Here is a 12,599-nt window from a genome sequence, read left to right on the forward strand (position 1 = left end):
CAAGGAATGCTCGTTTATATCTACGGAACATAGTTAAATAAAAAGTGCTTTTTGGGTGACCAATGGAAAATTTGTACATTATGGGAACTGAAGATCTGCCATTTAAGAACATCCTTCTTCGTACTTTTGAGATTTTAATCTCAATAAATATGATACAACTTGAATGAAGGAAATCTGGTTGTGTGGTGAGGATTTGAGACAGAAATATGTAGATTTCTCAATTGAGGGTTCTTTGTAAAAGATTAAACAATGAGAGTATGTTTCTGTAGAATGATAAAATTCTACAAACAACTTGCAAAGTATGTGAAGATGATGGAGATTTGAGTAGTTTTCTCACACATCATAACATTTAAAAGGATCACACTCACACTGGTTTTGTGTTTTGGCATCGGTCATCGCAAAACTTCAAACAAGGCCCAATTTTGTTTGTATTGTGCTGCTCTGTCTTATTTTTTCAAGCTAAGAACTGTGCACACATATTGATCACAAGGCCAGCACTCCTGGATACTATTACATGGATGGATACTACTCTGTTTTGTGCATCTTTCTGTGTTTTTTTTTTCTAGCACTAATTTATTTTTTAGAAAAATAAACTTGCCAGACAAGGCATTTGCTTTTTTTTTTTTTTTTTATCTTTCTTTAGATTTTCCTCATGACACTTCTCGTAGGTGACATGAACCAAGTGATGCACTTTCTCATTAAACTCACCCGGCACCCCCACACAACAGCTTTGCTGCGAGGAAATCAAATTTAAACGTAGGGTGACTACTTCAGTCGGAGAATGCAAAATCTTGCAAGACCATTTTTAGTAAGGTTTAAAAAACAATAGTGGCCTTTTTTACGAACTGTATTAATTTATTTCTGCTTCCTGAGTCAATATAATCGACCTAATGGAAACGAGGGTACTCACACCTCCCAGACATAATGTTGAAAAAAATTAATTATTCATCCTCTGGTTTAATACTTGCGATAATTATACATTTACCTCCCAAATAATACGGGATTCTTACAGCGTCTATAACCTTGCCATGAGATTTATGCAATTTTGAACCTGCCCCTAAAGGCCCCTTGGAGAACAAATGTATTCGCATTGCCGAGTGAAAATGTAAGAGAAGACAGATTAGCTCTTTGTGGGTATAAGATGTCAAGCTTTTTGAAAAGGTCCAACTATTAAAGGTAAAGTTTAGAACTTCATTTTTTTTTTTTTTGTGAAACACAGACTTTGGAACAGTTTAAGATAAAAATGGAGCAAATGCTACTAAAGCTGATTTTTCCTCTGTATTATTTTCTTTTTCACTAATCCCTCTCCCTATTGTCCCATTTCTTCAATTCTGCTCCTCATCCTTATCTCTACTGTTCACCTAAATTGTTCTCCACTGGCATTTTCTTCATTCTAAGCCAATATGTATGACAAATTAATTATTACCAGAAGAACCCGTTTTCTGGGTGTAATATATATATGTGTGTGTTTTTTTTTTTTTTTTCTGCAGGCCATCATGGCTCAGCTTCCCCAGGAGGAGAAAGCTAAGATTGCTGAGCAGGTGGAGAGTTTCAGACAGGAGAAGTGCAAGCTTGACGCAGAGGTGGCCAAATGGGATGACAACGGCAATGATATTATTGTGCTTGCCAAGCAGATGTGTATGATCATGATGGAAATGACAGACTTCACCAGGTAACAAGTGACGGGTGAAACCAATATCTGTTAACAGCCCTTCACAGCTATTCAGTTTTGGTTGTTACCTTCCCTCGGATTTTTCATTTCATCACATACGCTGATGTATGTGTCAGGTACTGTACTTGAAGGCTCTAACGAGTTCACTTGCTCTTGCGAGTTGCAATACAGCCATTATATGCTATCTACAGAATATGTTCAGTCCCGATTACAAAATTAACATTTAAATTCGTCTGAGAATTACTGAAACCTGTACACGTCAGATGAATACAAACTTTTTTTAAACGTAGAATTTATTATCTTTTTTCAAGTTGACATTGATTGAAATACCAAAGCGTTGATTACCTCAGATTTCTTCACATTGGAAATGTTTCCTCTTGATTGTATTGGAACTACATTTAATCCAATCGGGGGGGACTTGAGCGGAGGAGCCAGCGACGACGTGCGATTCGGGCGAAGTCTGCTGACGTGGAACGTAGGGTGCACCCTCATCGACCTGGGCAGTTTCAACGAGACGGCGACCGGGTTAATAACCTTGGAAACAGGGAACGGGCCAACGAACCTGGGAGCAAGTTTGCGGGATTCCGTCCGCAGCGGGAGATCTTTGGTGGAGAGCCACACTCGCTGTCCCACTCTGAGCTCTGGTGCGGCCCTCCTCTTGCGGTCTGCTGCGGCCTTGTAGGCGCTGCTCATGCGCAGCAGTGTCCTCCGAGCTGCTTCCCAGGTCCGTTTGCAGCGTCGCACCACGGCCAGGGCCGACGGAACTGTGGATTCTGTGACCAGTGGAGGAAACAGGGACGGAGGATACCCATGCACGACATGGAGTGGAGCCATACCTGTTGAAGCGGAGGGTCGGGAATTGTGGGCATACTCCACCCACTTGATGTGCTGGCTCCACGTGCTCTGGTCCCTGGATACCAGACATCGAAGACCGGTCTCTAATTCCTGGTTAATCCTCTCAGTCTGGCCATTAGACTCTGGGTGATGACCCGATGTCCGACTTGCTGAAGCGCCGATGAGGTTGCAGAACTCCTTCCAGAAACGGGCGCTGAATTGCGGACCCCTGTCCGAAACGATGTCCTGGGGTAGACCGTGGTAACGGACGACCTCGTCTAATACCAACTGGGCTGTCTGCTTGGCCGACGGGATCTTCGGAAGCGGCACGAAGTGGACCATCTTGGAAAAACGGTCCACTACGGACAGCACCACTGTGTTCCCTTGTGAAGGCGGCAGGCCGGTAACGAAGTCCATCGCGATGTGTGACCACGGACGAAAGGGGATGGACAGGGGTTGCAACTCACCAACGGGCCGTAGGCGGGAAGTTTTATTGGCAGCACACACCGGGCAGGCATTGACGAACTCCCTTACATCCTTGCTGAGGTTAGGCCACCAGAACCTTTGTTCGACCACTGACCGTGTCTTCGCCATACCCGGGTGGCAGACCGTCTTGTTGGTATGGGCCCAGTTGATGACGTCTCCTCGCAGAGATGGGATGACGAAAAGACGGCCCGACGGACAATCCGCGGGTGGCGGTGTCTCTTCCAGGGCCTTCTTCACCCGCGACTCGATCGACCAGGTGAACCCGGACACGAAGCACCCCGCTGGCAGGATAGTAGCGGCGTCTGAATCAGTGCCCCCTCCCTCGTGGATCCGCGAGAGTGCATCCGGCTTGCCGTTTTTGGAGCCTGGGCGGTAAAACACCTTAAAGTGGAAGCGGGTGAAAAATAGAGCCCACCTGGCCTGACGGGCGTTCAACCTCTTCGCGGACTTCAGGTATTCAAGGTTCTTATGGTCCGTGAAGACAACGAACGGTACTTGCGAGCCCTCCAGCCAGTGCCGCCACTCCTCCAACGCGCTCTTGACCGCCAGCAGTTCCTTATCTCCCACGTCGTAGTTCCTCTCTGCCGGGGTCAACTTTCTAGACAGGAACGCGCACGGGTGAATCCTTCCATCCCTGGGACTCCTCTGCGACAAGACTGCTCTGATTCCTGAATTTGATGCGTCCACCTCCACCACAAACTGGTTATCGGGATCCGGAATAATGAGAACGGGCGCAGTAGTGAAACTTGCCTTGAGCCTGCCGAAGGCCTCCTGGCAGGTCCCGGACCAGTCGAAGGTGGTATTTGGCGAAGTGAGCGAATGCAGAGGAGCGGCCACGGAACTGAAGTTCCTTATGAATTTCCTATAGAAATTGGCAAATCCCAAGAACCTCTGCACGTCCCTCCTGTTGGTGGGGGTAGGCCACCGCAGCACCGCGTCGACCTTCCCGGGATCCATCCGTATCTCTCCCTCAGCCAGGACGAAGCCCAGGAAGGACACGGATGCCTGATGGAACTCACACTTATCCATATTCACGTATAATTGGTGCTGCTGCAGACGCCGGAGCACCTCTCGGACTTGTTGAATGTGAGAGGCTAGGTCTGCTGAAAAGATGAGAATGTCATCCAGGTAAACAAAGACAGATCTGTTCAGGAACTCCCGGAGCACGTCGTTAATGAAGTTCTGAAAGACGGCCGGAGCGTTTGTCAGTCCAAAGGGCATCACAAGATACTCATAGTGCCCTGTGGGGGTGTTGAACGCCGTCTTCCACTCATCCCCTTCCCGAATCTGCACCAGATGGTAAGCGCTGCGCAAGTCGAGCTTGGTGAAGATCCGGGCTCCCTGGAGGAGTTCGAATGCTGTAGAGATAAGCGGCAAAGGGTACCTGTTCTTGACTGTGATGTCGTTCAGTCCTCGGTAGTCGATGCAGGGTCGCAGCGTGGAGTCCTTCTTCTTGACAAAAAAAAAAACCCGCACCGGCTGGTGAAGATGAGGGGCGAATGAGTCCGGCTGCCAGCGAGTCCTCGATGTAGTCCCTCATGGCTTGATGCTCTGGTCCTGTTAAAGAGAACAGTTTCCCTCTGGTAGGGAAGGTGCCTGGCAGGAGTTCAATCGCGCAGTCGTATGACCGATGTGGCGGTAGAGACTTTGCCTTAGATTCAGAGAAGACCTCCCGTAGGTCATGATAGCAGGAGGGCACTGCGGTCAGGTCCAGGGCGGTACCAGGTTCTGTTAGCCGAACCGGCGTGACTTGAATACCCCTGTCTCTCCGGACAGCGAAACAACGACTGAGACAGTCCTCACCCCAAGTCTTGATCTGACCCGTGGTCCAATCTATGTGCGGATTATGCTCCTTGAGCCACGGACTGCCCAAGTTGATGTCGCTACTACGTGCGTCGAAGACATGAAAGCTAATTCGCTCCGAGTGAGCGTCCGGAAAGCTCATACGTAGCGTCTGAGTACGATGTGTAACCCGACAAAGGAACTTGCCGTTGGCGGCATAGGCGTGACGAAACCGTTGCGTGGGGAAGGTTGCCGCCCCCAGCTCCTCGACCACGCGGGGATTTATCAGGTTTGGTTCCGACCCAGAATCTATGAAAGCCATCACAGAGCATGAACGGGAGTCCGTTCCCAAGGTGAGGTGAAGAAGGGACCTCCCTGACCCCGTCGCGGTGTACCGCACACTCACCGGAGTAGCGATCCTGATGTCAGAATGCCCTGGTCGAGTCGGGCAACGGGCGATCAAGTGTCCCAAACGCCCGCAGTAAAAACAGCGTCCCTCTCGTCGCCGACGTAAGCGCTCCTCCGCTGAGCTGCCAAGCCCCTCCACTTGCATGGCTTCCGGTGAAGCTGACAACACGGGTGGCCGGGAAGCGGAAACAACCGGACTGCGACTCTCCCTCTCCTCCTCCCTCAGGCCCTCCATCTGTCTCTGCACGGTGAGGCGCTGGTCCACCTTGAGGGCCAATGCGATGAGGGAGTTAAGCGAAGGCGGAAGATCCATGGCCACGAGGTGACCACGGATCTGTGGGGACAGTCCCTCGTAAAATGCGTCATGGAGGGCTTCCTCATTCCAGCGGCTCTCGGCAGCCCGAATCCGGAACTCGATGGCGTAGTCGGAGACGCGGCAACGCCCCTGGCGAATTGTCATGAGTGACGACGCCGCCTGGCGTTCCGGAGCCGCATACTGGAACACCTGGGTGAGCGCGCAGACGAAGCTCGCCCATGAGCGGCAGGTCTCCGAGTTACGGCTCCACTCGGCGGTGGCCCATGCCTCCGCCCTCCCTGTCATGTGGGAAATGACGAAGGCGATCCGGGAGCGGTCCGTGGGAAAAGCGGAAGCTTTCAGCTCAAAGTGGAGATCGCACTGGGCCAGGAAGGGCTTGACGTTACCGGAGTCACCTGAGAACCGCTCTGGTCGAGAGAGCGGAGTGATGATGGCACGGGGAGGCACAGGAGCGGCCGCGCTAGCTCGGGAGGCTAGCCACGATTGCAGCTGGGTGCAGAGCTCCTGGATCTGGTGAGTCATACCCTGGAGAGCAGCCTCTTGCTCACCCAGGCGTTTGCCCTGCACTTGCAGCGCACGGCGAATGGCTTCAGAGTCAGCTGGGTCCACGTTCTTGGCTAGATCGTTCTGTCACGGACGAGACTCGGGGGTGGACCCAAATGCGCGACTCAGGTGAGAGGTAAGCAGTGCGGAATAAGCCTTTATTCGTTCCAATGTCGGTTACCAGGGAGTCAGTCCAAACAAGCAGCAAGATCAGTAACGGCAGGCTTACGGGGTAGGTCGGGAGACAGGCGTTGGTCGGTACACGGGAGGTAGACGTCAGGAGTACGGTAGTGCGGGAACGAGGCATGAGAGGCAACGATCTAGCAGAGTCTCTGTCGTCCCCCGGGTCCTATATGTACTGGGTCTAATCGGAGGTCATGAGGCGCAGGTGTGACCCTTCCGATTAGACGGCCACGCCCAGCCCTGGCTGGAATCCAGGATCATGACAAAATAATGCTTGAGTTCCATCACAGAAGTTTGCACGTGATACATGTTTTTAACACATTCTTTATTGTTCCATCCATTCATCCATTTCGTGTTGCGCTTATCCTCATTTGAACCACCGGTGTGCTGCAGCCTATCCCAGCTGACTTTGGGCAAAACGTTTCGTACACCCTGGACTAGAAGCTGGCACATAGCAGGATACATATTTACAAACAAAGACAACCATTTGCACTCACAAAAACAGTTTAGTTTTCAATGAAAGAAAGCATCTATGTTTTGTGAATGTGAGAGGAAATTTGAATACCCAGAGAAAACAATGGCAAGAACAGGAAGATTATCCAAACCCCACATTGGAAGGCCTGATGAATGTAAGACTGATGTGCTGACCACTTATCGAGCCTGCCTCTTTATTGTTCCGAATGTATCCAAGAAAAATAACTCAATCACTATTCATATAAAATTTGAACACAATAACATGCTCTACCCTAACCTTCATAATGCCTATAAGCAACTAGCAAATGGTACCATTTTCTTGACTTGACCACCATCTCAGGAGCATTATTCACTTGCCAGACTTAACGTCCAGTGAATGTTGCTCTTCAAACATGCCACAGAATAACTAAACAAGCAAAATACATCCATTGATATTCACCAAATTGATGTCTTAAATGATCTGCTGACATGTTGCAAGATGGACTGATTTCTGAAGTTCTTCGTTCAGAGGCTTTTTTTCCCCCACTGTAACTGCACTGTATTTTGTAGTGGGGTTTAGTACTCAATATGTACTATTGAAAGTCTTATTTTATAATGTCCCTGCAACAACAGACTTCTATTTGATCATCTTTTTAGTATTTACTGAAATCTTGTTGCTTGTATTTTCTGAAAGCTTGCAGTTTTTTCCCAATATCCTCAATATTCTCCAGTTTACAGGAAATAGGAATGAAATAATTTTTTTATAGCATTGACTCTGGATATCCTCTGCAGCTACATTTCTTTTTTTCCTCTCCCTCCAGGGGCAAAGGCCCTCTCAAGAACTCCTCGGATGTGATCAACGCAGCCAAGAAGATTGCAGAGGCAGGTTCCAGGATGGACAAACTGGCCCGTGCTGTTGCTGATCAGGTAGCCACGCAACTGTTTGCTTGCCATTTTTTATATAATTTCCATCAGTCTTAAAGTCACTCCTGACATCATTAGAGCTGTCATTAAGCATAGCAATTGGTAATCTTTGATGTGGCAATTGACATGCCAGACTGTTATGGAGGGCTGTTTTGCTACACGACTTTGTGTCCCAATGGGGCCAACACTAAGAGCAAGACAGCAGAACCAAGTTATGTCTCTAATATAATTAGCTTGGAGCTGAGGTGTTGCATCCATTATCAGATGAGAACCTCTCTAAAACATGCTGACAAACCACTTTCAATATCTAATCAATCAGTGCTGTGCCTCGGGAAGATGGGTACGAAAATAAATAGGCGTGTTCACTGTGTTTATGTGTGTACAAATGAAGTGGGAAGGCTGTTTAAGTGCTGGCACCACTGGAGGTAATGCATAATCTTGTTTATTTCATCTACCTCTTGTAGGCATTGAAAATATACTTGGGCACAACAATGAACTATTACGGTGAGCTGTTGTTTCAAAAATAGCAATTGCTTTTAGTGAGTAAATTCTTATTCTTATACTCACTTAACTGTCTTTGCTTTAGTTACCGCAGAGCAAATGTGAGATAACGGCAAGATTTTCATTCATTTAAATACAGTATCCTGGAACAAGTGAGGTGGACGTTCTGCCAACAAAGCTGCTCCTTATTGTGTATTACATGGCAAATGTAATCAAGTATTCTAGTCTGTAATACAATGTGTTACATTGTCAGGAGTTTTTGCTTTCCTTCAAAGTACCGACCTGACAGTGTTGTCCCATTTGGTTCAGCAAATTTACTAATTTCATTTACTAATTTGCCAAAGTGTACAATTGCGACAATGCTAGTCAAGATGGTGGCGATCATTGTTGCAGCGTCACTTTGACTCCCACTCGAGTAGTTGACTAGCCAGCATGTACCATTTATGTCATGTTCTTCCAGTGATGCAAACAGCCTCTTGCTGCTTGCAAAGGGGCACATCTTGCTGATGGCCCCGTCACACCATGACGTTCTGGCCAGCGTCCTATAGCTTTTGAGGAAACATTGGTAGTCGCCCATGGTCGCCAGGATAGCCCCAGAGTAGCGTTATTTCCACGCCAGTGAACGTCAATGATTGCTGGGAATCGGCGGAGAACGCCACCAGACTATCCTCAACAGCCCGGTCCAGGATCCTGCAATCCTTTCTCTGCTTCTTTTGTCTCTTTGTCGGACCGTCCTCACTGGGGTTTGCAAGATGTTTAGGGTCCCCAGGGGGTGTCAATGGTGGGTGACTTTGTGGACGTGCTCTTCCTCCTGCTGTTGTTTTTCCTCCAAACACATTGCTCGTGATGAAAGAGGCTTAGCTTTCTTACTAGCAGCGCTAGTTGCTGAAGTCCGAAAACTAACTTTTTTTCTTCTCGGCGGCATGATGCTCACTGTTCTAACTCACGACAACAGCTGAAGTGACTATGAACTTTCCAACATTTTAGTGCTGGTTCCACTGTAAAAATTCCACGCCAGCAAAACCCTTTTCTGTCGTTATTCACCCATTGGTCACACGCTCAACACACTAGTCTTACGTTGACAAATCGCTCGTCGCGCCAAATGACGCGTTTGCACACGCTAATGGTTTTTAGGGGTATCTTATTTGGTTGCTGTTACACGCTTTTCGTGCGTGAGAGACGCTTTTCATGCGTTAGACACATGTTAATCACACGCCACATGTGTCATCCGCGTTTGAGAACGCTGAAAAATAGAACGAATGATATGTTCAGAGGACGTTGACCAGAACGTCATGGTGTGACAGAGCCTTTAGTTAGTGAAGTCAAGTGGGGTACATAATATCGCTACAGCAGCATACCCCTCCCCCATCCTGTGCCCTTTTTGTGCAATTTCATTCCTAGTTAATGCACTTGGTTCTGAAAACATTTGCTACACTTGCCAGAGACTTAAAGAGATGAGCAACTGACGCCAAATACTGTTTTTTATTGCCTTTCATTACCTCAAATAACATCCCAGAAAAAGGATCGGCCATCGTATCATTCGCGTATGATAACAGACAGTCAATTAAAATGGAATAGATCCATCCATCCATATTCACCAGCGCTTATACTGGTTAGGGTCTCTGGGTGATGCAGCCCAAGGGAATACATTTGAAACATAAAAACTTAAAAACACAGTCAATGACAATAAAAGGTTACCGATATCATGTTGATACATTTTTTTTTTTGACAATTGTACAAATTATGCAGAGTCCTCAAGCAATTTAGAGCAGTTTGAAATGACCACTTGCAGTAGTGTAGATACTTTTCAAGCACGAGTGGCCAGTATTGGTCAACAACAGATTAGTTAGAGTACGACAATTAGTACACAAATAATGTAGAATTGACCCAACAGATATGTGATAATCTCAAAATAAAGCTGCAGCATGTTACAATGGAATTAACTGGAGTTAACTGTTTAAGACGTTAATGGGAAGAGTAAAGAATTGGATTATCTGTTAGTTTTAGTATGTATTTTTCAATAACACCTACTTGAGGGAAGGAGCTAGAAGAGGTGGTCACCAGGATGGTATTCGCTTGCTTTTGTCTTTGCTTGCAAGAGGGTTTTGCTTGCTTTTGTCTATGTTCTGGCAGGATATATGTATGTAGATAACGAGGTACCGACACTCTTTTCAGTAGATTTGATTTTCCGTTGCAGTTGGAGTTTGCCCTTTTTGTGTGGCAGAACCAAACAGACTGTGATGGATGAACACATGACTGATTCAATGACTGCTGTGAAGTACGATGGTGTGGCAGGTTGTGCTTCCTCAGAAGCTGCAGGAAGTATATTCTCTGCTGTGCCTTTTAAGGATGGGATTGATGATGTTGAGGAACTTGAGGGTCTCAATGGTTGACACAGGGCAGTTGTACAGGGTGAGGTGAAACTGTGGCAAAGGGTGGCTCCTGAAATCAACGATTACCTCAACAGTGTTGAGTGTGTTCAGCTCCAGGTTGTGCTAGCCCAACCACAGGTCCAGAAGACTCGTCACCACCTTCTATGAGACTGATGACCATGTTGTTGTCTGCAAACTTCAGGATTTTGACAGCCAGGCGCATTGAAGTGCAGTCATTTGTGTCGGAAGAGAAGCGCAGCGCAAAGAGGACACATCCATGGGGCACCGCGGTACTGGTGCTCCGGGTAGATGAGGTGGTGTTCCCCAGCCTTACTTGCTATGTCCTGCATTGCTGTTGAGTTTTTATTTTTGTTCAATGTAAACATTCCCTCTCTGTTAGCCCAAAAAATTTATAGCAGTGTGTAATTTTGGATGTCTTTAGGAGATTCTTTGAAGACATAAGGGAATAAATGAAAACCTTTGAGGGAGACTTACTTCTGGACTGAACTCTTACTCATTCAAATAAACCTCAATATTAATGTAGCTAAAGTCCGCTACGTAGTATTTCATGCAGTGACTCTGGCCCTAATAACATCTCAAGATCAAGACATGAGCAATGTTTAGGGGTTTAGGGGGCTTGTGCCGGTGTTGGTTGTTCCAATTAGTATTCACACAGGTTGGCCTCACCCTGGCATAGAACCAATTTAGAGCTAAATCTGTAGGTCACTGTATACATCTAATACAAGCCACCAAATGGCATTTGAATTTTTAGCCAATTTCATTTTTATAGTGTTTTGATTAGTAGAAATAAAATCCTTAGATGTTACATTGTAAAGGCATGGCAGATTTATCAGTGTAACTCATATCTTAAGGTAATAATCAATTTTGTCCTCTTTTTACAAGCGGTGGATTTAGTAGAGCATTTGTGTTGGAAATGAACAGTGGCAGCATTGCTTGACTTTACATCAGTGTGAACATTAGTGCTCAATAAAAAACATATTTGTTAAAAAAAATACAATTCATCAAATTCTCACAATGAGTCTCTTGTGGTAATTTTACATAAAAAACTCAAAGAACAGCAACTGTATGAAAAGATGTAAATGTGCATCTATTTTCTGTTCAGGAAAGGAACATTTAGTCCATTCTGCAGGGTAAGATTATACTTATGAGTGCCTCTACTCTGCACTTTATGGCCTTTAATCAAAAATATATCCTTAATATACTATACATGAACAAACCTTCTGCTGTCAGCTCCGACCAGAATGAATGACCCTTCAATTGGCCCTCGAGTGTGCTAAGCAACTCAAATGGTCAGAGGCAATGTGAGGTAAAAGCACTAATGTTCCCCTCATGTCACAATGTCCTGCTTTTCCAGAGCATGTCATGCTGCAGAAAATAGCTCCTAGATGTCAAGCTTGGAAGATCATAGTTTACATTTTCTCTGCAGATAAACCGTTTTGTGGGCCTGCATGTCTAAGGACATTTATTTCCAATTATAAGTATTAGTCCCTTCTGTCATTGTGTGCTTCTCTCTTAGGTATGCTTGCTCAGGGTCTTGTGGGGGTTGTACACAATTATAAAAGCACATCCGCTGGTATTGACAACGAATAAGAAATAAGCCTTGAAAAAGTACAATGGGAGGGGAAACACCACATATTCTTAGTAAAAGTAAAAGTTGTCAACTTACTGTTATTTTGACAGTGAAAGTGAAACCTTGGATATGAGCTGTCCTGAAAAACAAACTTCTAGACCCTTGTATTTTTTTATGCTACTTTTTAAATTAATAATAAAATTATTTAAAATAACTAAAATTGTATGTTCAATAAAATTAGGAAAGTGGACGAATAATTAGCGCATCCACCTCAAAGTTCAGGGGTCTCACTTTCAAATCCAGGTGCTGGCCACACTGTGTAGATTACATATTCTTACCGTTCGCGGGTGGGTTTTATCCAAATACTCCCATTTCCCCCTTGAGAGGCCCCTTAGCTCAGTGGTTTGGTTAACCAGACGTTGTGGGTTCGTATCCCACTGGGGCCTCCACTCCCTGAGAAGGGTTGCGTCAGGAAGGGCATCCGGCGGAAAAATTGTGCCAAACATATATATGCGTTCATCTGAGATGATACGC

At 46.1% G+C, this 12,599-nt stretch overlaps 1 protein-coding gene across 4 annotated transcripts in view; it reads left to right on the forward strand.

Annotated features, from left to right (window-relative positions):
• ctnna2 (catenin (cadherin-associated protein), alpha 2) overlaps positions 1 to 12,599 on the forward strand; it is a 385,655-nt gene that overhangs the window by 353,273 nt on the left and 19,783 nt on the right. For all 4 annotated transcript variants that reach the window (XM_061830846.1, XM_061830847.1, XM_061830848.1 and 1 more), the window contains 2 exons: positions 1,491 to 1,672; positions 7,499 to 7,604. In XM_061830846.1, coding sequence (XP_061686830.1) covers positions 1,491 to 1,672; positions 7,499 to 7,604 — 288 coding nt within the window. The remainder of the gene's footprint in view (positions 1 to 1,490; positions 1,673 to 7,498; positions 7,605 to 12,599) is intronic.

The sequence above is a fragment of the Syngnathoides biaculeatus genome, chromosome 9, assembly GCF_019802595.1.
Source record: "Syngnathoides biaculeatus isolate LvHL_M chromosome 9, ASM1980259v1, whole genome shotgun sequence".
Lineage (NCBI taxonomy): Eukaryota > Metazoa > Chordata > Actinopteri > Syngnathiformes > Syngnathidae > Syngnathoides > Syngnathoides biaculeatus.